This window comes from Salvelinus fontinalis, chromosome 33, assembly GCF_029448725.1.
Source record: "Salvelinus fontinalis isolate EN_2023a chromosome 33, ASM2944872v1, whole genome shotgun sequence".
Taxonomy (NCBI): domain Eukaryota; kingdom Metazoa; phylum Chordata; class Actinopteri; order Salmoniformes; family Salmonidae; genus Salvelinus; species Salvelinus fontinalis.
The window spans coordinates 23,818,432-23,844,344 of record NC_074697.1 but is presented as its reverse complement, the minus strand read 5'-3'; the positions used below and the strand labels follow the sequence as shown (position 1 = coordinate 23,844,344).

Sequence of the window (25,913 nt, the reverse complement as noted above, 5' to 3'; positions counted from 1 at the left end):
CACCTGTTAATTGAAATGCATTCCTGGTGACTACCTCATGAAGCTGGTTGAGAGAATGCCAAGAGTGTGCAAAGCTGTCATCAAGGCAAAGGGTGGCAACTTTGAAGAATCTAAAATATATTTTGATTTTTTTAACACTTTTTTTGGTTACTACATGATTCCATATGTGTTATTTCATAGTTTGGAAGTCTTTACTATTATTCTACAATGTAGAAAATAGTAAAAATAAAGAAAAACCCTTGAATGAGTAGGTGTGTCCAAACTTTTGAATGGTACTGTTTATGAATCCATGTTGATTTGTAAATCAGTTTGGATCAAAACATCTGCTAAATGACTGTGTATTATATCTAACGTGTATTATATATAATGCAGAACTGTTCCGTCACCGTTCTATGCCCAGCATGCCTATTTTTACTCAGAGGGCAGAATACTAGAGCTGGGAATTGCCAGGGACTTCACGATATGATCACAATACTAAGGTGCCGATACAATATGTATTGTGGTTCTCACTGTTCTATATGTATTGTGGTTCTCACTGTTCTATATGTATTGTGATTCTCACTGTTCTATACGTGTTGGGATTCTCACTGTTCTATACATGTTGGGATTCTCACTGTTCTATACGTGTTGGGATTTGATACTGTTCTGTACGTGTTGGGATTCTCACTGTTCTATACGTGTTGGGATTCTCACTGTTCTATACGTGTTGGGATTCTCACTGTTCTATATGTATTGTGGTTCTCACTGTTCTATATGTATTGTGGTTCTCACTGTTCTATATGTATTGTGGTTCTCACTGTTCTATGTATTGTGTTTCTCACTGTTCTATGTATTGTGGTTCTCACTGTTCTATATGTATTGTGGTTCTCACTGTTCTATATGTATTGTGGTTCTCACTGTTCTATATGTATTGTGGTTCTCACTGTTCTATATGTATTGTGGTTCTCACTGTTCTATATGTATTGTGGTTCTCACTGTTCTATATGTATTGTGGTTCTCACTGTTCTATATGTATTGTGGTTCTCACTGTTCTATATGTATTGTGGTTCTCACTGTTCTATATGTGTTGTGGTTTTCACTGTTCTATATGTGTTGGGATTCTCACTGTTCTATACGTGTTGGGATTCTCACTGTTCTATACGTGTTGGGATTCTCACTGTTCTATACGTGTTGGGATTCTCACTGTTCTATACGTGTTGGGATTTGATACTGTTCTGTACGTATTGGGATTCTCACTGTTCTATATGTATTGGGATTTGATACTGTTCTATACGTGTTGGGATTTGATACTGTGATCTTTATTGCGATTCGATGTTCCTAACATACAGTATTGCTCACCATGTGTCTACTGCAGAATATGCAACTGTATCGATCCCCCCCTTCCCCATCACTACAGAATACGTGGCCCTTTGACACTTGTAGGTGTTCCTAAACTCTCTGTTTTCACTGTGCACCCATTATCCCTCGCTCCACTTTCTTCCAATTAAGGGTGCCATTTGCCATCTGCTTGTTTGGGGGAAAGTCAAGCCTGGTCAAAGGCTGAGGATCAATTTCTCCTGATTTAGCTCAGGGAGACATTGGACTGTTAGACTGTGATTTGTTGGCCCGTGTTCCCCTCACACTCACTCTTTCTTGATTTTCCTTTTTTCTCTCTTCCACCCCCACATTCCCACCCCCTACCTGACTTTCTCTCTCCTTTTCTGCCTTGATCCCTTTCCACATCTTCCTCTACCCCCCTCCTCCATCCCATGACAAACAATCAGCAAACTCAGATCCCAGACTACGCTGAGCTGATTGTGAAGTTCCTGGAGGCCTTGATTGACCGCTACCTGCCTGGTACAGAGGAGGAGAGGAGCGAGGAGCAGCTCCGTACCCCCACCTCCCCCTACCCCCCCGTCACCCAGAGCCAGCTCAGCATCACCGCTAACCTCAACCTCTCCAACTCCATGACCTCCCTGGCCACCTCGCAGCACTCTCCAGGTTAGCATAGTATACATGCGTGAACACAATATTTACTGATCCACCCTGGGAGTAACACAGGCTCAACAGCAGACCAGTGCCCCTAGAGCACACAAAAACATCATTTATACATAGAGGCCGGCACACAAATACACCACTAACATCCTACTTATGATGCTGGCTGAGTCCTACCAATGTAAGGTGTTCTGTAGAGTATCTCGAGGCAAGCTGTTGCTGTGGGTTATTTCTAGGTCTCCCGCTAGCTTTCTCTACATCTGAAACTGATGCTGATATCTCTTATGACAATATGATGCTGCTACTGCTGTGCACTAAAGATATCAAATGTTGCAGGATGTCAGAAAAGCACTGCAAGATTTTAACTATTGCCAAAAACAACATAATTACTTGGACAAATGCTGAAATGTAGTGTGTTTGAAATATGCAGGGGTACTTAGTTAGCACCATCAAACATTTCAGATATTTCATTGTTTATGTTGCGTGTGTCGACTGTCTTGTCGTGCTAATCCCCTCCCTCTCTCTCTGGGTCTGGTCTGTTTGTAACCTCCCCATCATGCTCTACTCGCTGTGGTGTAGTCTATAGACGGTCCCCAACTCTCTCCCATCCCAACAAAAACATCTGGTACAAATTACAACCATGGAGCCTCTCTGGGGCCGCTAACGCTAGCCCCAGTTTGCAAACTGTGGTAACTCGCATCACGTGTCCATTTCTGTCTGTTGTTCTCACTATGCTAGCTGCTAGCTTTTAGAATCACCTAGCTAATACCAGTGTTTTTGTTATTACTTGTAGAATTAATGGTTTGTATTATTGCTATGTATCAGTGCTATATGGCTGAAGTAGTTGTAATATATTGTTAGCCTTTCCACAGAAAAATATACATTTCATTCTTAGACTTTCATACAGTTATTCATGCCATTTAAAACACCACCAGGTATTGTCTTTGCGTTACGCTCTGTTTCTGGTTACTTTTCAACGGTCTGTATCTGAAAACCACCTCATTGAAATCTCTTAATTTCTTCACGTCAATGCTAAAGATCCATCTTGCTGTCTGTTTATTTTTTCATTTAGTGTTATTTGACTCTCATTCTCTCCCTGTTTTTGTTCTGTTACCCTTGTTTTAATGTGTTTCTCATCTCCTCAGTTGCTGTGGTCATTCTTTCTTGTTTCTCTGTCTCTTTCTCTCTCTGTGAAGCCTCTCTGCCTTGCTCTAAGTCAGCTGTTTTTGCGCCACACCTCCTCCCAGGTACTCTTCCTCTTTGACCTTGTGACTCCAGAAGTCAAACAAGTTCAAGTAACCTCATCCCCCTTAGTAAAAAACACCAAAATGACTAATCTAATGTGAAAAGTGAGTGTGAGAAATCCACTAACTGTACCCAATACCAGAATAGCATCTTAAAATCTGCCACCCACTGCCAAGGAAAGGGTGATCTTGTTGTTTGTGCTGGTGTGGTTGTAAGAAAGGAATAAGGGTCTGGGGGCAGAATTACCATTCAACAATAAAATACTTTATTAGAGGGTAACTTGTGTTCTCTGTCTGACAATGTAGAGGAAGATGGAGATGTTGAATTCATTCAGGGTGAGAATATGTCTTTAGTTTTATACCAAAGCTATGACACGGCGCCATCTGCTCTTTAACAGTGGTATTGAATCTGAGTGACTGAGAATGACTCTCTCCCTTCTCTTCTCGTTTTCCCTCTCTATTCTCTTCTTCCCTCTGTTCAGGCGTGGATAAGGAGAATGTGAAGCTCTCCCCCAGCGCGGCTCTCTCCACCAGTGGAAGGATCCGCCATGGCTCTGCCAGTCAGGTGCAGAAACAGCGCAGCTCAGGCAGCTTCAAAAGGCTTAGCATTAAGAAGATAGTATGAGACAAAGAGCGATGGAGAGAGCAAAAGCCATTCGAAGGCCTCTCCTGGCCCACCATGCCACACATCTTCCTGCACTCCTCTTTTTACCCTTTTTGTTTTGTTGTTTTCATGATGGATCAACCTGAGGATCAGTGTTGTTTTGGGGAAGTAGCTGCGTTTGTCTCTTGTGTTCCTTTGGTTGTCAGGCATCTGGAGCATTGCAACATGAGAGATTTGGATGGGTGAAGTTATTTGCGTACAGAAAGTTGGGCCAAGATTTTTTTAATTAATTTTTTGTTCATTAAAAGGACTGAAACTGTCAAGGTGACTGAAATAATCCATTCATTCAGTAGTCATCTTGATTTTTTTGCTCTTTCTGTTGAATTCTCAAAGAATCCAGATATCGGTTATTTATATATATACACATACATGCATAACTTATTCAGTGTAAGAACTGGACAACATGATGTTTGGTGACTGCTGCATTATGTGACATAGGAAGATGACTGGGCGAATCAATGTAGGCGTCCGTGTTGGACCATTAGGACATTGAAAAAAATAGAGGGATTTTGAACCTGTATACTGAAACTGAAGGACAGGCTCTTGCCTCAGCTCCAACCCCACAGTCTACTCCAAACCAACCCCACTACTGCCTCACACCACCACCTCACAGCAAGGCTGCAGCAGCCAGTCGCCACCTCCATCTATGCTGGGTTGACCAAATGTCGTAAGCAAAACCTTCAAACCACAGTCTTAAAACCTGGATTTGGATGCATATTGTCATTTTGATTCTTCCCAGTTGTGTACATATTTATGTATATAGATGTATAGAAAGGATATACTCAATAATAATAATAATAATTGGGTTGTTTTATCCATGGTGTGCCTTTGTCAGGGTTTTCCGATGTGTATAATTATGTTTCAAATAAAGTGAAGCCTTGGTCTGGAAAAGAACAGGTACTAATTATATAGAGACTATTATGTTGACTCTAGGTGAATGTAGAGGTGCGTTAACTATGTCATGATCATCAAGTATACTATCTCCAATAATACCCTGCTGCCTGAAAGTATTTAACCTGTACAGATAGTCCTCACTAAATATTGAAGCTATTCTTTTTTAAACATTTGCCATGCAAGAATATGAATTTCAAGATACTGTATAAACTTGTAAATATTTAAAGGCCTTTATTTTATTGATTTGTATAATTTTTTCACTATATTTCATTTGGATTGGTTTACAGTTCTGACCGTGACTAGGAAAATTAAGTAATATGCCAAACCCCATCAGTATTAGCAACTACTTGAATACTTAAATTGACATAATATACAGTTGAAGTCGGAAGTTTACATACACCGTAGCCAAATGCGTTTAATCCTAGTAAAAATTCCCTGTCTTAGGTCAGTTAGGATCAACACTTTATTTTAAGAATGTGAAATGTCAGAATAATAGTATAGAGTGACTTATTTCAGCTTTTATTTCTTTCATCGCATTCCCAGTGGGTCAGAAGTTTATATACACTCAATTAGTATTTGGTAGCATTGCCTTTAAATTGTTTAACTTGGGTCAAATGTTTCGGGTAGCCTTCCACAAGCTTCCCACAATAAGTTGGGTGAATGTTGGCCTATTCCTCCTGACAGAGCTGGTATAACTGAGTCAGGTTTGTAAGCCTCTTTGCTCGCATGCGTTTTTTCAGTTCTGCCTACTTATTTTCTACAGGATTGAGGTCAGGGCTTTGTGATGGCCACTCCAATGTCTTGACTTTGTTGTCCTTAAGCCGTTTTGTCACAACTTTGGAGTCATTGTCCATTTGGAGGACCAATTTGCAACCAAGCTTTAACTTCCTGACTGATGTCTTGAGATGTTGCTTCAATATATCCACATAATTTTACATCCTCATGATGCCATCTATTTTGTGAAGTCCACCAGTCCCTCCTGCAGCAAAGCACCCTCACAACATGATGCTGCCACCCCTGTGCTTCACGGTTGGGATGGTGTTCTTCAGCTTGCAAGCATCCCCCTTTTTCCTCCAAACATAACGATGGTCATTATGGCCAAACAGTTCTACTTTTGTTTCATCAGACCAGAGGACATTTCTCCAAAAAGTAAAATCTTTGTCCCCATGTGCAGTTGCAAACCGTAGTCTGCCTTTTTTATGGTGGTTTTGGAGCAGTGGCTTATTCCTTGCTGAGCGGCCTTTCAGGTTATGTCGATATAGGACTCGTTTTACTGTGGATATAGATACTTTTATACCTGTTTCCTCCAGCATCTTCCCAAGGTCCTTTCTGGGATTGATTTGCACTTTTCTCACCAAAGTGCGTTCGTCTCTAGGAGACAGAACGTGTTTCCTTCCTGAGCGGTATGACGCCTGTGTGGTCCCATGGGGTTTATACTTGCGTACTATTGTTTGTACAGATGAACGTGGTACCTTTAGGTGTTTGGAAATTGCTCCCAAGGATGAACCAGACTTGTGGAGGTCTACAATGTTTTTTCTGAGGTCTTGGCTGATTTCCCCATGATGTCAAGCAAAGAGGCACTGAGTTTGAAGGTAGGCCTTGAAATACATCCACAGGTTCACCTCCAATTGACTCCAATTAGGTCAATTAGCCTATCAGAAGCTTGTAAAGCTATGACATAATTTTCTGGAATTTTCCAAGCTTTTTCAAAGCACAGTCAACTTAGTGTTTGTAAACTTCTGACCCACTGAAATTGTGATACAGTGAAATAATCTGTCTGTAAACAATTGATGGAAAAATCACTTGTCATGCAGAAAGTAGATGTCCTAACCGACTTGCCAAAACTATAGTTTGTTAACAAGAAATTTGTGGAGTGGTTGAAAAAGGAGTTTTAATGACTCCAACTTAAGTGTATGTAAACTTCCGACATCAACTGTACATCAAAATATTGCTGTTGATCACTGTTCAAGTCTACCACCTGTCTTAAGATTGTGTGATACAGAGTTGATTTTATTGAAGTTCTGGTTTGATAAAATTCCAATACGTTTTCCTGATTTCCTACTCACATACACAGAGGTGTCTCTTCTCTCTGGTTGAATGAATTCTACCTGTGAGTTATCTCCTATGGCCAAATGAAAAGTAGTGAGGGGAAATGAGGGCGGCCATTACTTTGTCTGAAAGTCATTGTTCCTCTAAAGTACCAGAGTCATTCACACCCTTCCTCTTGATCATAACTTTTTCATTTATGCATATCAGTAAGGCTATATGGTGGAATCTCCACCATTACACCGCGTATACCCATCTAGATTCCTGACCCTTAGTGTCTGCAGACATGGAAGGGTTGGGAACGGCTGTTAATGAACAGTCATTGGGACAGGACCTCAATCCCAGATGCCCTTGCGTCAGATCCAGGGACACTGCACCAAAGACTAGCTTGCACTATGGGAAAGGATAATGATGATATCCATTGATTCAAAACATGTTTTAGAAATGTTGCTCTTAATGAATAATGATTACTTTTGTGTGTGTGTGTGAGTGAGAGAGAGTGTGCAAAACTGTCAAGGCAAAGGGTGGCTACTTTGAAGAATCAAATATAAAATGGATTTGGATTTGTTTAACACTTCTTTTTGGTTACTACATGATTCCATATGTGTTATTTCATAGTTGTGATGTCTACACTATTATTGTACAATATAGAAAATAGTAAAACTAAATAAAAACCCTGGTATGAGTAGGTGTGTCCAAACTGGTACTGTATCTCAGAACTTAAGAAGGGTACCAAATGCAATTTACACAATTGGATAACAAGGAAACCAAATAAATGCATAAATATTGTTTTTGAATCCATGTGACAACTAAGATTAGACAACTGTCAGGGCAAATAGCTTGGATGAATTAATCAACAGAGTAACCGTCAGAACATGTCAGTTTTCCATAGCCGCCTTCAGGATCTAGAATGGCCTTTTGGTGTCCATTTGGGATGACAAGGACATATATTGCGAGTAACCATAGACTCTTAAATGAGTGATTGGCATGCACTATTCTGATTCACAGGCAAGGGTTTTGTGAAGTTAAATATCATAAAATGTGGCATGTTTTATTTGAGGTGCAAAATATTTTGTCACTGGAGTGTTGTTCCGAATGTTTTTCTTTAAGTGGTATATTCACATTTTGTGTACAATTTGAAAATTGTATATTTACTATACTGTAAATACTTGTGATAATATTGTATAATTTCTTTTTTTGTAAAGCAGTAATTTACTGTATAATGTGTATAACACATACATTTAATTATTCCATTGTTAATAAAAGTTTTGCTCTCCACTTAAAAGCCATGATTTGTTAATGCCATCTGAAGTTATTGGTAGTGGAAGTGTTCATGAGGAAAATCTACAATGCAGAGCACAACCAAGACCTATGGGAGAGGCATACTCCTCGTGCCCCCGCTCTTCCTCAACCCCCATTGGAGGAAAAGGTCAGCGGGCAGGGACTTCTGGCTTTCTCATCCAATGGGTTTTGAGAAGGTGGCGAGGAGAGAGGACGCAAGGAGAGTGCTATTGAAATAAACCCACATGTTGGTGGCGCACTAATTGGGAAGGACGGGCTATTGGTACTAGCTGTAGCGGAATTTAATGGATTCGTATTTGATGCCATTCCATTGTCTCCGTTCCAGACATTATGTGCCGTCCTCCTCCCAGCAGCCTCCACTGGACTTTGTTGTGTCCAATGAGACAATGTACTGCAAAGACATGTTTCATATCAAATTACATTATTTAGTTAAAGGACTACTGGGAGATAATTGTGTCCTTAATTACGATAAAACTTGACTGCATCTGTCTTAACTCCGCGAGACTACCTTCTCTATTGTCGTCTCTCTTCTGCACCATTATCGCGAGGTTTGATCAGCTGTTAGGTCTGTTGTTAGAGTCTAGTGCTTGGACGGTCAACACGTGGGGAGGATAGAGAAAGAGACACATACACAGTGTAGGGGAACACGTTGGGATTGAGTTGGGCCCGGAAAACGTAACATATCACGATCATTTAATTCACTGTGGCGGCACGGTGGACGTTTAAATACTGTAAGTATATTCCAAAAGTGTTAGTGTAAAATTGACAGCCATGGGCCCACAGATGTCAGATTGATATGTAGTCTGTCTAAATATCTCGAGTTGTTTAGCCGGTTGGCTAAAATGTTGCGCTACTAAGTGTTCCATTCCAAGAAATGGAACAGTCGTTGTTTTATTAAATTGGTTTTAAATGTTCTGCCACTTTAGAAATCTGCAGCCCATGTCATTGAGTGTATATTTCACGCAGACATCGAACTATGTAGTTTATTCTGCGTTCTAAAATGACAACGGACTCAAAATATACATTTTATGTTAATTTTGTGGTCTGTAGTCACCATTTTGTGTGAATGAGTTTGCTTGGACGGATCATGTGAATTGCTAGCAAACAAGGTGGCTATCCATCATGTCCAGTTAGCAAGCTAACGTGAACGTTTCGAGGCCCACGATGCAGAGTTAGCCTAGCATTGCCAGCCTAGCCTACATGGCGACAAGATCATAATGCAAGATATATGCGACGTTTGGTCACGAACTACTGTCTTGATTCTCTGCCAGGACACAATTTAAATGATATTGCCCCTACATTGTAGCGGAACCGTTTGTCGCATGCCTAGCGTCAACACTGAATGGAGTGTCAGTCATAGTTCAGACTCAACGAAGATGGCTAACCGTATTCTAATGGTGGCTTAATGAATTAGGCACGTAAATGCACTGTTTCACGAAGATCTCGACTATATGTTTGGTTAAATCATGAATGTAATAATGTTTTGATTTTTAACTCGTGGTTCATGGGTTTTTAACGGGTTCATCCGTGTTTGTTACAATAGTGTAGGGCTAACTTGATTACGTTACATTGTAAATCATCAAGTGCAGCGGCCTACCATGTTTTTATTACACTCAATGTGTAGGTCAAAGTTAGCAAGTTACCTTGCCCAGACATTATGCAGCTATTGCTCAAGCACTGGGAGCCTCGAAACTTTGCCAGTTAGCCTACATTTAACCACGTCATTTGTCAGTCCGCTTTGGAATGACAATGTGTAGCTATAGCCTTGCTGTAGGTTATCAAGTAGCGGTGCATAGGTTATTTCTGAAGCCCCATAGCAACGTCTAGGCAATTGTAGCCTGACACTTTAATTCAGAGGTCTGGTTTTATGGGACGCTGTCGGTTTGCAATGAAACAGCGAATATTAAATTACAATCACAAAATTATTATTATATGGCCTATAATTAACTATTGATGGTCCCGCATTTTAGGGTACTGCTATGGGAATAATTATCGTAGGATAGCCTACAACTGCGGACCAGAAATCTCTCGACTGGGGGAGAAGCATTATAATCGTAGGTATGCTTTGCAAGGTTGCCTCGTATTCCAAGTGCAGCATCGCTGTGTAATAAACTGCTCGTGCTCGGTGCATTGAATGGTGTGTGAAGTGTAAAGCAAATGCCGAGTGACCCTTCCCTTGTCTACCTCCAAGGTCGTACATATCTCATCTGGATTCTTTCGAGTCTACAGTCAGGCCTGCTAGGCATGCATATGCAGGCTGTGTGTGGAGTGGAATACGCACACATGGTTGGTGTGCACAGCGCAAGAATAACCAAATCCTTGTATTAGGTACTGGAGTAACTTTGTGTAGTTGGCCGTTATTCTAACCTTGTCAAAGGTGAATGTCAGAACAATTTATGACACTGGATTTTCGTTTTTTTTTTTTTTTTGCATTCCAGAACTTTTCCTGTTGAAAAACAATATCCCAAGTATAAATAAGTACACACACTTAATCTTACCCAAAACGCATACTTCAGGGAGTTGGTCTAATGAGTGCACTCTGTCACTGGCCTCCCCTTTGCTTGAGGGAAAAATAGAGGATCACAGGTAGCCTAGTGGTTAGAGCGTTGGGTCAGTAACGAAAGGTTGCCAGATCAAATCCCTGAGCTGACAAGGTAAAAATCTGTCTTTCTGCCCCTGAACAAGGCAGTTGACCCACTGTTCCTAGGCCGTAATTGTAAATAAGAATTTGTTCTTAGCTGACTTGCCTAGTTAAATAAAAAATATATAAATAAAGAGCAAAGGCCCACCCCCATCTTGTGCCATGTCATGAATACTTGGACTACCTATTACAAAGTGGCTTTGGTTATGTAAATTGGGTGATTTAAATTAGTTGAAAAGGAGCCTGGAGTGCATCTTTAACAAAAAAGGCTAGCAAGGTGTCATGGACCTTCACATAGGGTCTGTCATGTGAAACTAGTCTGCATAATGAGAGGAATCTATGGTGAACCAGCCTTGAGTACAGCACATAAAGTGATTCAAAGTTCCAGCACGTTGTTTAATCCGACATGGTATGTCGGATTTTTATAGTATTGTGTGTGTGTTCTACAATGTAGAAAAATAGTAAAAATACCTTAAATGAGTAGCTGTGTCCAAACTTGATCGCCATAACTACAGTACCAGTCAAGAAAATGGAGGGTATGCTTGAGTGTTTTGTGCCAAATAGATGCTGTTAGATTACAATAATTACTTTTCTGACCATTTGGAACAGTGTAAACAACATTAAATAAGTGTACCAGACAGTCTGTTCTAACGGAAGTTATAAACTCGGTGGTTCGAGCCCTGAATGCTGACAGCCTTGGTATATGGGGGGGGGGGGGGGGGTGTGGTATTTGGCCAATATACTACGGCTAAGGGCTGTATCCAGGCACTCGGTGTTGCTTTGTGCATAAGAACAGCCCTTAGCCGTGGTATATTAGCCATATACCACACCCATTAATTTGCTTAAAAATAATATATATATAAAGCCTTTATTACAGAAGACTAAAACATTTGCATGCATTTGTGAATTGCAGTTAATTTTTTAGGCTAAATTTTCAAAGCTCCCTTTGTTTAATTTTAAAACTAAAATGCTTGATTGCATTTGGCGTTGTGAGATGCTTGGCGCTGACAGAATCACTAGGATATTAAACAAATACTCAGACAAGCAGGAGCTGTCTTATTTCTTTAGCTATATTTGGAGGATTTTTAAAGCCAAGCACATTTAAGTTATGCTATTAGATTATAGACCTAATTAAATTGGAGTTTCCTCTTTACTCAATTTTCTTAGACAATTAGGCTAAGACGAGCTATTTCCTCGTCGCTGCTGCCTCCGCCGCATTGTTGTCAATCCCAATATGCTGGTAAACTTAGCTATTATGCTCGTAGCAACATAGGGAAAGGTGCAAATTCTACAGCGCAATGAAGATTGTTTCAGAACCAAGGACGCCGACCATATCTAACTCAGAAGAAAGCGCATTTCTTATAAAATATTAGATTCTTTTAGTGTTGCACCATTATTTTTACATAATGCAATTTCACATGTTTTAGGGTGATGGACTGCCATCCCTGTGGCCTCCGCAATGGATTAGTCCACTGAGACAGGTGCCAATCAGACAGGTGTCTTGTGCACTATGAAAAAAAGTTGAATTGCGACTGCTTAACTGAAGAAATCTTGGTCTACCAAATAGTCAACTAAATTGGGCAGCCCAAATTACATGACACAAACCGTTGCGCCTGGCACCTACAACAATACCCTGTTTAAAGGCACTTAAATGTTTTGTCTTGCCCATTGACCCTCTGAATGGAACACATACATAATCCAGGCCTAAAAATCCTTTAACCTGTCTCCTCCCCTTCAGCTACACCGATGTGAGTGTGACATCAATAATAGATCATAGCTTTCACCTGGTCAGTCTTTCATGGAAGATCAGGTGTTCTTAATGTTTTGTATACGCAGTGTATGCTAATGATAGAAGCTACACAATAATCGATATAATTTGCCTACAGAGAATATTGAAATGGACAGCAAGGGATGTATAATTTGCTAACCAGGTCCAAGCACCTTGTCATTCACTATGGAACATGCCACCGAGGCTCTGTTTTGATAGAGAAGCTACTGGGTCATGACAAAGGGAGAACAGGTTTTGAAATGGGTTGACGCAGGCAATCCTTTTTTCCCCCTACTAGTTGGTCTTTTGACCAATCTCATCAGCTCTGAAAATTATCTGATGTGATTGGTTAAAAGACCAAAATTGGTCTCTCTGTATAAACGCAGCATTGGTGACCATGTCTAAGAAACCCTCATTTTTGATCTCTCTGCCCCACTGAAAACAACTCTGATTTTGGTTTCTATGGAGGCATTTGAAAGCTACCTGTTTTCCCCTGCGCATCAACATCTTTACCTGAGTCATTTTTAGGGCAGCCCACCATTCACCTATAATCCTATGTCATTCATCAACAAGCCTCTTATAGGTCCCTCCATCAGGTGAAATACGAGATGGACGCATACAAATGGCAGAGGAAAGCCCTCATTTTCTGCTCATTGGAAAGGTCTGTCTGCCTCAGTTTTGGGGTATGAAGAAACTGAAATATGGTTAAAATCCCAGTGACTAGAGCCTCCTCACACACAGTTCACATTCATATAGGCTATCATGGCCCCTGGCTGTCTACCTGTACAGTGCAGACTGACTCTGTCAATTCCAGCTTTACAGTGGCCTGGAACGCGCGGAACACATAGTTCAAAGTCCATGTTCATGGTGATCAGACCTGGCTCGTGTGTGTATTGGTGCTTGCTCGGGGCAGTGGAAGCCCAGCTGCCACACACCCTAGTAGGCTTGGTGAAAGAAGGGAGGGGGGGGGGGGGGGTGTTCCTTCCTTCTACAGGCTGGCCCTGCTCTCGGTCTGTTAAGGAAAGGCATGCACAGACTTCATTTCTTTAGTATGGAGTGCTTTGACCACTCAGCAGTGGAGGAGCTGGACATGCCCAGTAGGTACAGGGAGGTTAAACATTAGCCCTGATGGTGGCACAACCGCTCCTCCTCCTAAAAACTAGATCTTTGTGTTGCAGCTTGTTTTGGTTCACAAGTAGAAACAAATATTACTTCTAAGCCACTGGAATGGGAATTTCTGTCTTTGAACATTTCACAAGGAGGCAATAGAAAACCATGGTGTGACCTATGTCTAGTATGGGGCTTTTATAGGCATACATGTATGTTATGTTCAGGCTGCTGTGTCTTTCTTCACCGGGAGCTGTTGACAAAAGTGCTGTGTCTTCAGTGTTTTATGTATCCCATAGCATTATGCAGTTCATCAATTCAAGTTGTGTGGCATGAGAAAAAGAATTTGCAGGAATGATTTCACTACTTTACTGTAAGTCATTAGTCTAGGCCTATTCTAGGCCTATTCTCAGGAGTAACGTCTTATCGGGCTTCATTTCAGTAGTTTCTTTGAAGCTCTGCTCCCACCTGTTAACTGCCCTGATAGTTTTTAAAGCATTTATTTCCTTAAAGCCTTTTTGGTAAGTCTTTTTGGCAAAGCTACCATAGGACAGTTTCCTTTTGACCATCACATGTTGTTCTCCCAGTGCCGTGCTTATTGTCAGAGCTGTGTGAACAGGGCTGATGCATTTGGAATCTATTTGCCACTCACACACCCTTCTAGTGGGTGTGATTACACACACTATAGAATACCTGCTATGGTCTTTACACTATATTACCCAGGCTTATTATGCCATTTTTTGGGGTGTGTGTCAAATGAGACTCTTAGGCTATTCAAAATGTTAGCCACTTTGTCTTAACTTGAATATCTTGTTTGACACTATAATCCTGCACTCCAAATGAGTGAAACTGAAAGACTCCCAGTTCTCCCTCCAGTAAGCTAACCTCAGCCTTTCTCGCTCTACAGGTGTAGCTGCTAGGGTCCTGAGGAGATGCCACTGAGGTTCCGGTCTATTGTCCCGTACACGCTGCCTGGAGTGCTGGCGCTTATAGGCTGGTGGTGGTACATCTCGCGCAAGAAAGCGCGAATCACCAACCATGACAGTGAGGAGGGGGCAGCGGCCATGGGCCTGCTGGCGTCCCCGGCCCCCAGTGACGGCAGCAACGGCCTGGTAGAGAAAGGGATAGTGTCCCTCTGCCCCAAAGCCACTACCCCCACAACCAGCAGCTGCAGAGAGAGAACAGCCAGCGGCAGAGTCAGACCATCCAAGGCCAAAGAGCAAAGGTCAACAGAACAGGAGGTCGTAGCACAGATTCACATCCCGGCCATTAAGGCCCAGGCAGTAGAGGTACAGAGTACATGTTCACCTACAGAGAGGACCTCCCACCACCCAGACAGAGCCAACGCAGTCACAGACCCTTGTGTAGATAGGTGCCAACAGACACCCAGGAACAGTTCTTCTCCTGCAGCCTCACCCTTACCAACACAGACCAGGAAGGAGAGCTGGGCTCTCCAGGGAGAACACGGAGCCACTGGGCAGAGACCGCCAGTCGCCATTGCCTATGTTACAAAGCCGGTGAAATCAACGTTTACTGAGCAGGTCCCTGCTTCAGTGAAGGAGGCCACAGCATCAGAAGCACTTGTACTCTCCCAGAAGGCCCATGCCACGACTAGTTCCTCCACAGCAGCAGACCTGATGAATGCAGAGAGGCCTGAGCCAGAGGGGGAGGTGGCAGCAGCACATGAGGCAGCAGTGGCCTTCACCCAGAACCTACAAGTGGAGCTGGTGGCTAAAGATGCCCTCCTGGTCCCCTCCAGCAGTACCAAAGATGAGCTGCCCTCCTCGTCCTTCATCCCAGCTGAGACACCGGCCCAGGCACTGAAAGTAGTCACACATGAGCCTCTTTTCCCAGAGACCCCCACATCTTCGCAGGGCTACCATGCTGTTGTGAATAGTACTTCGGCCTTCCCAGCCCAAGGCCCCCAGCAGGAGAACGGGGCCCCCTGCAGCAGCGAGGAGCTGGAGGACCTGGCAGCAGGTCTGATCACTGAGGTCATCTGGGCAGCCACCCAGGAGGTCCTCAGTGTTACCTCCTGTCCAGAGACCTGGCTCGGCCAATCCGCTGCTGAGCCCTGCTGCAGAAGCACCCCGCTGGCCAATGGGAGGCCATGCTCTGAGCAAGAGCCACTCACAAGGAACATGGAGGAAGGGCCCTCCCCAATAAGCCACGCTGAGACGGAGTGGAGAGCGCAGCAGAAAGAAGGGATGCCCAACGGTTGCACGTCCGCCCCGGCATGGGAACCAATGGGGACAGCAAACGCACTGAATAACCCCTGGGCGGCAGCAGCAGCATCCTCGCAGGAGGGGAGGTGTGAGGCCAGCAGCGTACCTGTCAACCTGGACAAACTGAAGGGAAATGAAGGGGCGATGGTGGCCGAGGACTCAGCCTGCAGTACCTGCCACTCTGAGGATGGGGTCAGCATTGAGGACCAGCAGAGCAGGGAGAGCCAGGAGGATCTGATCCAGGTGTCAGGGATGTCTGGGGGGGAGGGTGGTCTGCGCCAGGCCCCAGAAGAGGTAGTGCCCACGGAACAAGTGATGGTAGCCCTACCAGGCCATGTGCTGGGGGCTGTTGGCGAGGTGAAGAGGCTCAACGGGATGGCCCTGAGGAACGGTTCTCACGGGATGAGCGAGACTGAGACCGATCAGTCTGGAGGTAGGATTACAGACCACACCATGTATTAGAGTCAGGCTCATAGCAGCACTGATCTACACATGGCTCCTCTCAGCTGCTCAAATTCCCAAACAGCGTGTGATGGAGGCTCAGAACACACTCATTGACTCTCTTCTGTCGTAGGGTCTCTCTTCCCTACGTGGAACTAAGGCCTCCTTTTTCATTATTTGTAGTTTCTCCAGACATTGGGGCAAACTAAGGGCAGAACAAGAGCGCCTTCTGTGTCATCACAGAGAGCCCTTTGTTCAACATTAGATTACATCTAACAACATTAAAAAGCCGAGGGGAATATTTGATCTTAGATCTGGTAAAATAACTCTATTCAGAAGTAGGCAAGTCTGTGTGAATTGTGGCTAGGGAATTTAATGGTCTCTGCTTCTGTGCTGTACCTTTCCAATTCTAACTAATGAGATCGCCAAATAGTAGCTGTAGGAGTAAATGTCTGAAGTGGGCCAAAACAAGTTGCCCATCTAAGAAATGCTTGCAGAATCATGTTGTGACTACTAGCTAGTCTGCCACCAGCAAAAGAAAAAGCATACAGTTCGCAGCCGGCCGCGACCGGGGGGCGATGCACAATTGGGCTAGCGTCGTCCGGGTTAGGGAGGGTTTGGCCGGTAGGGATTTCCTTGTCTCATCGCGCTCCAGCGACTCCTGTGGCGGGCTGGGCGCAGTGCGCGCTAACCAAGGGGGCCAGGTGCACGGTGTTTCCTCCGACACATTGGTGCGGCTGGCTTCCGGGTTGGAGGCGCGCTGTGTTAAAGAAGCAGTGCGGCATGGTTGGGTTGTGCCTCGGAGGACGCATGGCTTTCGACCTTCGTCTCTCCCGAGCCCGTACGGGAGTTGTAGCGATGAGACAAGATAGTAATTACTAGCGATTGGATACCATGAAAATTGGGGAGAAAAAGGGAGAAAAATTTAAAATTAAAATTTAAAAAAAGCATACAGTTGAGGTGATAGTATTCTTTACTTAATGTTCTTTGCTGTTGATGGTGGCTAATACAGAACAGTGTGGTGGCTAGTTACCCTTCATAGTGTAGGTTGAAGTTAGTCTTTAGATGTTTTACTACTTACCACACTGAGGCTATAGGGACTCTAGCTGTGTTTCTACTAGATACCACCCCGAGGCTGTAGGGACTCTAGCTGTGTTTCTACTAGATACCACCCTGAGGCTGTAGGGACTCTAGCTGTGTTTCTACTAGATACCGCCCTGAGGCTGTAGGGACTCTAGCTGGGTTTCGACTAGATACCACCCCGAGGCTGTAGGGACTCTAGCTGTGTTTCTACTAGATACCACCCCGAGGCTGTAGGGACTCTAGCTGTGTTTCTACTAGATACCGCCCTGAGGCTGTAGGGACTCTAGCTGTGTTTCTACTAGATACCGCCCTGAGGCTGTAGGGACTCTAGCTGTGTTTCTACTAGATACCACCCCGAGGCTGTAGGGACTCTAGCTGTGTTTCTACTAGATACCACCCTGAGGCTGTAGGGACTCTAGCTGTGTTTCTACTAGATACCGCCCTGAGGCTGTAGGGACTCTAGCTGTGTTTCTACTAGATACCACCCCGAGGCTGTAGGGACTCTAGCTGTGTTTCTACTAGATACCACCCTGAGGCTGTAGGGACTCTAGCTGTGTTTCTACTAGATACCGCCCTGAGGCTGTAGGGACTCTAGCTGTGTTTCTACTAGATACCACCCCGAGGCTGTAGGGACTCTAGCTGTGTTTCTACTAGATACCACCCCGAGGCTGTAGGGACTCTAGCTGTGTTTCTACTAGATACCACCCCGAGGCTGTAGGGACTCTAGCTGTGTTTCTACTAGATACCACCCCGAGGCTGTAGGGACTCTAGCTGTGTTTCTACTAGATACCACCCCGAGGCTGTAGGGACTCTAGCTGTGTTTCTACTAGATACCACCCCGAGGCTGTAGGGACTCTAGCTGTGTTTCTACTAGATACCACCCCGAGGCTGTAGGGACTCTAGCTGTGTTTCTACTAGATACCACCCCGAGGCTGTAGGGACTCTAGCTGTGTTTCTACTAGATACCACCCCGAGGCTGTAGGGACTCTAGCTGTGTTTCTACTAGATACCACCCCGAGGCTGTAGGGACTCTAGCTGGGTTTCGACTAGATACCACCCCGAGGCTGTAGGGACTCTAGCTGTGTTTCGACTAGATACCGCCCCGAGGCTGTAGGGACTCTAGCTGTGTTTCTACTAGATACCACCCCGAGGCTGTAGGGACTCTAGCTGGGTTTCGACTAGATACCACCCCGAGGCTGTAGGGACTCTAGCTGGGTTTCGACTAGATACCACCCCGAGGCTGTAGGGACTCTAGCTGTGTTTCTACTAGATACCGCCCTGAGGCTGTAGGGACTCTAGCTGTGTTTCTACTAGATACCACCCTGAGGCTGTAGGGACTCTAGCTGGGTTTCGACTAGATACCACCCTGAGGCTATAGGGACTCTAGCTGTGTTTCTACTAGATACCACTCTGAGGCTATAGGGACTCTAGCTGTGTTTGGGGAGCTGTACTTTTTGCTTAGGGGGCAAGTTGTGATGTCACAAACGGGAAGAACCACACCTAAAGCCTGCTGGGTGTTCCTGAAAAGGTTAGCGGTCACACAGAAGGTGAAGACTCATAACAGTCCAGTGATGGTGTCATTGTGTTTTTGGTCTGTCAGAGCAGGACTGTGATCAGATATGCCTGGTAAGAGCCATAGTGGTGTGCACGTGTGGGTGGACTTTGGATTAGTGCTGGGTTAGTGGCCCTATGCCCTGTGTGTGATTTGTTTGATTAACAGCTCAATGACTTATGTGTGGGGTGGGTGATCTGGTGTATGTGTCTTAAACTTTGAGTTGTGTGTGTAAATGTGCAGGTGTCTATCTTTCTTTTATTTATTTTTTTACATTTATCCAGTTTTAGTTTTTTAGGGTACATGTTTAGGTTAGACTCCAGTCATGTTTGGATGAGTAATTGTGAGTTGGTAAAAGACCTGTCTGACTCAGGACTGTGTTTGTGTCTGGATGTGTTCAGGCTCGGATGTGAACAGTATGGACTCGGTGGATAGTGGCTGCACCATGGGGGCTAGGGACAGTAGTGGCAGCCCTGCCATGGCTCTGGGCTCTGAACTTATCGTTTGGGAGATTGAGGTGCCAAAGGTGAGCCTGCTCCATCCCAACACCCACACCCAGAGACTTGACTACTATTCAGAGGAAAATCCACTAGTTCCTTAGAAATGAGTCTCTTATCACATTCATTCTAACCCAATATCTCCTTGTAATGTCTTCTTCCGTTTCTGTTCTCTCGCTCTCTCAGCATCTGGTGGGTCGGTTAATTGGGAAACAGGGGCGATACGTGAGCTTCCTGAAGCAAAGCTCTGGTGCAAAGATCTACATCTCCACCCTGCCTTACACTCAAGAGTTCCAGATCTGCCACATAGAGGGTGAGTGGGGTAGTCCTCTACTGTCAGGAGCAAATGAGTCACTTGCCTCTAGATAGTGTACTGGTAGTAGAATTCTGCTGTTTTAATATGTGTCCCTACTAGGCTCCCAGCAGCAGGTGGACAAAGCATTGTCCCTGATCGGGAAGAAGTTTAAGGATTTGAACCTGACCAACCTCTATGCCCCCCCACCTCTGCCGCTCACGTTGCCCTCGCTGCCCATGACCTCCTGGGTAAGCATGGTACCTAGAGAGCCTGGAGGGTTGTGCAGGGTTCCCTTCTCTCTCCGTCTCTCAAATCTGTTCAAACATGCTTTATTTGCACGACAGTTAAGGTGCTGCTAATTGATTTGAAAGAAAGTGGTTTAACTTAAAGCATGAGATGTCTGCCCTTATGGCTTCTCATTTGAAAGTTGTTAACTTAACTCTGTTTCTTCTCTCAGCTCCTGCTCCCCAGCGGTGTAACCGTGGAGGTGATCGTAGTGAACATTGTATCGGCGGGTCACCTCTTCGTCCAGCAGCACACACACCCTACGTACCACGCCCTGCGCAGCCTGGACCAGCAGATGTTCCTGTGTTACTCCCAGCCAGAGACACCCACCCTGCCCTCGCCTGCTGAGGGTAAGAGACCCCCAAGGAGGGACGTGCATGGATGGATGTCTTTTGAACCAGCTTTGTGTGTAATCCAGACTCGATGCTTACCCTCTCTCTGTCTCAGTGGGGGTGATCTGTGCGGCGCCGGCGGTAGAGGGAGCCTGGTGGAGAGCCCAGGTCATCTCCTTCTACAAAGAGACCAGCGAGGTTGAGATCCGATATGTGGACTACGGCGGCTATGACCGAGTGAAGATTGACACACTACGGCAAATAAGGTGAGCCCTCAGACTCTGAAGGCTGAAAAAGCATGTCTAGTTGATGCACATTTTCAGAGTTGCGGGCAATTTCTTTCCAACTCAAGTCTATTCAGAGAAAGTTGTCAGAACTGGAATTCAGAAGAACTCCATACTTTTTTCATTTCCATTTCCATACTTTCAAAGCTGTTTTCATTCCATTTTCCTTAATTTCTTTCCGAAGTTGACTTGTTTGTGTAAAATAGACACCAGTCCTGCTAGGTATAGTAGCCCGTCATTGTAAATAAGAATGTTCTTAACTGACTTGCCTGGTTAAATATAAGTAAAAAATAAAAAAATAGTTTTTATTCAACCCTTTTTGTTATGAAATTGTGCCACCCTCTGGTCAAATAGTTTTGTCATATTTAGAGAGAACGGAATGTTATGTAAGAAGGGATGGTGTGTCTTTCTGCACACTGACTGAATGCTCTTATTTAAAATCTGTCTTTTCAGGTCAGACTTCGTAACATTACCGTTCCAAGGTGCAGAAGTATTACTGGACAACATCGCCCCCCTTCCAGGTAACATCAAATTGCTAAATAAAATGACATGGTATCACATTACAATTGATAATGTCAAATTGCTAAATAAAATGATATGGTACAGTTTACTTGTGATAGATGTCTTATTCTCAAGGACACTCTCCAAAATCAAGAAACTTTCCCAATTGAATGTCAAACGGTTCCAAAGTCAGCCTGCCTGTGGAAGGTCTGCGAATCTGCTGTTGTCATTTATGTTAACAAGTCTGTAAATGCATCCATCCACAGGAGAGAAGAGCTTTTCAACCGAGGCCTCCTCTGCACTGGAGGAGATGACGAGAGGGGTAGCACTGCTTGCACAGGTACCAAAAATACAGCATCCAGCACCAGGCAGCTAACTGGAAGACACTGTACTATACTTTACTTTAATGTACTGTACTTTAATGCACTGTACTATACTGTACTTTAATGCACTACTATACTGTACTATACTGCACTATACTCTACTGTAATGTACTGTACGCTCCACAGAAGGTAATTGGTTGCTCACCTGGCTGTTTCCTTTCTTCCAGGTCACAAACTACGACAACAACACTGGTCTCCCATTGGTCCAGATGTGGAACATGGTTGGAGAAGAGGTACGTTGATCATGGGATTTGGCATGAAATTGTTTACTTTTTTGGAAGTTTCGACAAAGTGTTTGAACTATTTCAGTGTAATTGTAAGCATTTCTATTTGGTGAAGTGGATATTCTTTCATTGTGGTGCATGGTTCATAAGCTTCTGTATTTAACAATGCAAGACATTTTCACCTAAACATGCTGATGGCTGGAAAACCACTCGGTATCAATTGTTATTTTACACTAATATGATGAATCTGTCTTTTTCTCCATTTCCATCCAGCTGGTATCAGTTAACCGCACGCTGGCAGAGCGAGTGTTGGGTACCTGGGTGGACAGCTTTTGAACCTCGCTGGCCCCCACCCATCAACCCCTTCTCAGTTTTACCACACCCCTCCTAGATCCCTTCTTCTGACCTAATCTCTGGAGTCTGACCCAACCAGCCCTCCAGAAACACCCATAACACTTCAATGGAACAACACAACCACTGGATTTGGGAATAATTTGTTTTTTGGGGGGGCTTTTTTACACCAGATTTCACAAAGAAATAAAAATGGTTGTATGCAGAAAAAATATGAAGTACTGCTTCAGAATAAGCCAACTCCCCTCCTCTCCTTCCCCACACACCAAAAGAACTTAAAGAAGGAAAATAAAGTACTTGTACATTTTAAAAATAGATCTATATTGTAACTAAAGGTCGATCTGATTTTTCGTCCTACCTGACATTTCACTCCACAACTTTGCCTGTGGATTCTCATCATGCTGTGGATGTATAACTCAACTCAATAGGAAACAGTGTCAATGGAGAACTAACCTCACTATCAGCTGTAATTACATGTATACACTTGTATAGTGATATGAAAGGAATTGGGCTTTGAAGACTGGGCTGAGTGGGGGGTTTCTATATTATTGTATGTAGTGCAGTAGCCAGTCCCCATTTGGTCTCATCATGACAGCCGTGGACATACAGGCCTGGGGGACTAAGAATGGCGTCTGGATTCATGGTTGTGACTGACGCCCTCGTCTGTGGAGACAAATGTAGATCTCAGCTTTTTTGCCGCTAACCACAGTCAAGGAAATGAACAGGGTGGGGGATTCCTTTCTCCGACCACCTGACTTGGGTGAGTGACTGGGAGAATGTGCAGAACCGGGATCCCAGGAGTCGCGTGAAGGCCTGCTCATCTGCCCTGGCCTCTCCAGTCTGTACAACACTGTGGCCTTATGGAGAAACCAAACGGGCTTCCTTTTCTGGGATCTCCAACTGACCTGCAAGCAGACCAGCCTGACCCCTCTTTCCCCATGCAATCGCTGGTTGCCTTCAGCGTCTATCCATTGTCCTGCCTGGCATCTCAGCTGATGCACTCACCACTACATTTCAGATCCACTACTGTTGTCTGGCACTGGAGTTGTTGAGTAGTCTTGGACATGACATGGAAGGGTAGGGGTGCACTAGCTCCCCCCCCCCCCCCTTCTTGACTGACTCCAGGGGCCTCGCGCAACTCTTGGTGCAACTGTTTAAGGACTTTGAGAGAGGACACCACTGTGCGGTTAACATTGGTGTGTGTGTGTGGAAACACTACAGCCACGGACAGGCCTCTGATACCTGACCAGGAACTCTTACAAAGCATCTTACGTTAGCCCTGCTCAGTCAGGATAGGCCCAGTGCTTATATTAAAATCAGTCTGTCTTCTAATATGCATGTTAACCTGCCCAGGTCTGCGTCCCTCTTATCGTCTTCACTGTGTTTTCTTCTACATACTTTTACCCTGTAACATTATTACACTTTACATTTGTGCAGTTGCAGTTTCCATACTTACAAGCAGTTTAATCGATCCAAAATGAAGTCTTGCTGACAACACGAGGGTTGACTGTGTTTTTGTAGCCCCTTTGCACTGTGGGAAATTAGGTCCTTGACGGTACCGGTCCTCTTCACTCAGCAGCGTATGAAAGTGCAGTATAGAGAAAGTGAGCCATGAGAATCAGTCTCTCACACTGCAGATATTATTGTAAAAGATGGCTTTATACTGTCTGCTTTGGTCTTGTTGGGTTTTGCATAGGAATTAATTGCTTTGTCATTTATTGAACAGAATACACTTAAATATTCAACTGCTTATTTTTCCTGATGGGTGGTGTTGTCGTCGCCCCCCCGAATTGAATTGCTCTGGTAATAAGACAGCTTCCGTCCCTCTGCTTGGTCTTATTGAAGTTAAGAACCAGGATAGATTTTGGATAGTACCTAATGGTTTCGCTTGACTATTCCTGCATTACTATTAAACTTGACAGCGTTGGCATGTAAACCACATGACAATACTTACCTCCTATACATATTGATCACATAGGTTAACTGCACTTTATCAACCTTGCTACTAGAGTATATATTTCGCACATTTTGTGGGATTGATTGAACCATGTTTCAGGAATGGTTAGTTATGAGGTTGATGCACATGCTGCTAGTTCAGAAGGCAGCTGTTGCAAGGTGTTTTTAAAAGTCAGTTATTAGTCAGTCCAGTGTTGGTACTGTATCTCCCCTACCTGATAACTGTTCATGTTTCTAGAACCATAGGAAATAAGGCTTCTAGCTACTATACTGAACAAAAATATAAACGTAAAATGTTGGTCCCATGAGCTGAAATAAAATAACCCAGAAATTTTCCATATGCACAAAAAGCGTATTTCTCTCAAATGTTGTACACAAGTTTGTTTCCATTCGTGTTAGTGCGCATTTCTCCTTTGCCAAGATAATTAATCCACCTGACAAGTGGCATATCAAGAAGCTGATTAAACAGCATGATCATTACACAGGTGCACCTTGTGCTGGGGGACAATAAAAGACCACTATAATGTGCTGTTTTTATTCACACAACACAATGCCACAGATGTCTCAAGTTTTGAGGGAGTGTGCAATTGGCATGCTGACTGCAGGAATGTCCAACTGAGCTGTTGCCGGAGAAGTTTGTTAATTTTTCTACCATAAGCCGCCTCCAAAATCGTTTTAGAGAATTTGGCAGTACGTCCAACCGGCCTCACAACCACAGACCACATGTAAACACGCCAGCCCAGGACCTCCACATCTGGTTTCTTAATTTCTTTCTGTAATAGTGCCCTTTTGTGGGGGGAAAAACTATTCTGATTGGCTGGGACTGGTGGGCCTGGGAGGCCTATGCCCTCCCAGGCCCAACAATGGCTGCACCCCTGCCCAGTCATGTAAATCCATAAATTAGGGGCTAATGAATTTATTTAAATTTACTGATTTCCTTCTATGAACTGTAACTCAGTAAAATCTTTGAGATTGTTGCATGTTGGGTTTATGTTTTTGTTAAGTTCAAGGGATTTACATGTCATGGCTTGCTTGGGTTAGAGTCCAAAGCTGGCGTGGAGCAGGAGCCATATTGTTTGATATTTTCAGCCCCTTAACTTCATGTTTCAAAGAGCCATTTCAATCAATGTCCTCTCCTCTTTGATTCCAGCTTGATTATGCCACAATCAGTATAGATTAATTACTCCATTGATCCAAATGACACCCTTCTGTCCTGTCACCCAAACTCCTATCATGCTTGATCCAACTATAATTATTTCTTGACTTGTGCAGGTCTGTGTAAATAAGATATTTCACTGGACTTTTGTATAACACTGGAAACAAAGGGAACATGTTTTAGTTTTTTTGTTGTTTTTGGTTCACCCCTTCCAAAACCGCTCATTGTTCTGTTGGTAGGACTGGTTTGAAGTGTTTGCTTAGCTAGATAATTAATCATTTGATTATTTAAATGAGTAAGAAATCCTGCCCAGAGCATTTAACATGTACAGGTCAGTTTTTGCGAGGCTCATCAAAGGTTTGGTTCTTGGTTGTACAGATCTATAAAAAAATAAAAATAAAGTTATAAAAAATGCTACTCTATGTTTTGAAAATGTTTGATTGTCTCTACATTACACCATATATGTGGAGGTGAACATCTAGTATACAGTTTATCATTTTGTCCAAGCAGTGTCGATTCAATACTCCCACATGCACAGAATCACACATAGGACTTTATGACAACTGCTGATGTAAAAAGGGCTTTATAAAATTTGATTGAAATTTCATAGCAAACATTTAAAGGGCAACTCCACCACTTTTCAACCTAATTTTCATTGTCTCTCATTGTTTACATATGTGAAAACAGTTCATTTCTACATTTTATAGA

At 43.7% G+C, this 25,913-nt stretch overlaps 2 protein-coding genes across 3 annotated transcripts in view; both read left to right on the top strand.

Annotated features, from left to right (window-relative positions):
* LOC129831851 (neurofibromin-like) overlaps positions 1-8,111 on the top strand; it is a 113,426-nt gene extending 105,315 nt beyond the window's left edge. For both annotated transcript variants that reach the window (XM_055895359.1, XM_055895357.1), the window contains 2 exons: positions 1,764-1,980; positions 3,701-8,111. In XM_055895359.1, coding sequence (XP_055751334.1) covers positions 1,764-1,980; positions 3,701-3,843 — 360 coding nt within the window. In that variant the 3' untranslated portion in view covers positions 3,844-8,111. The remainder of the gene's footprint in view (positions 1-1,763; positions 1,981-3,700) is intronic.
* A 418-nt stretch (positions 8,112-8,529) lies between these two features.
* LOC129831850 (A-kinase anchor protein 1, mitochondrial-like) lies at positions 8,530-25,622 on the top strand. Its single transcript, XM_055895356.1, has 11 exons — positions 8,530-8,855; positions 14,548-16,298; positions 19,343-19,467; positions 19,625-19,751; positions 19,854-19,981; positions 20,191-20,368; positions 20,466-20,616; positions 21,088-21,155; positions 21,402-21,475; positions 21,686-21,751; positions 22,016-25,622. Exons 2-11 carry the CDS (start codon positions 14,573-14,575, stop codon positions 22,076-22,078), a joined length of 2,706 nt encoding a protein of 901 aa, XP_055751331.1. The 5' UTR covers positions 8,530-8,855; positions 14,548-14,572; the 3' UTR covers positions 22,079-25,622.
* Positions 25,623-25,913: the final 291 nt, after the last annotated feature.

Coding starts and splice junctions, on each gene's coding strand:
- LOC129831850 (XM_055895356.1), top strand. CDS start 14,573: ATGCCACTGAGGTTCCGGTCTATTGTCCCGTACACGCTGCCTGGAGTG. Junction 19,982..20,190: donor CGCTGCCCATGACCTCCTGG/GTAAGCATGGTA, acceptor TTCTTCTCTCAG/CTCCTGCTCCCCAGCGGTGT. Junction 20,369..20,465: donor CCTGCCCTCGCCTGCTGAGG/GTAAGAGACCCC, acceptor TCTCTGTCTCAG/TGGGGGTGATCTGTGCGGCG.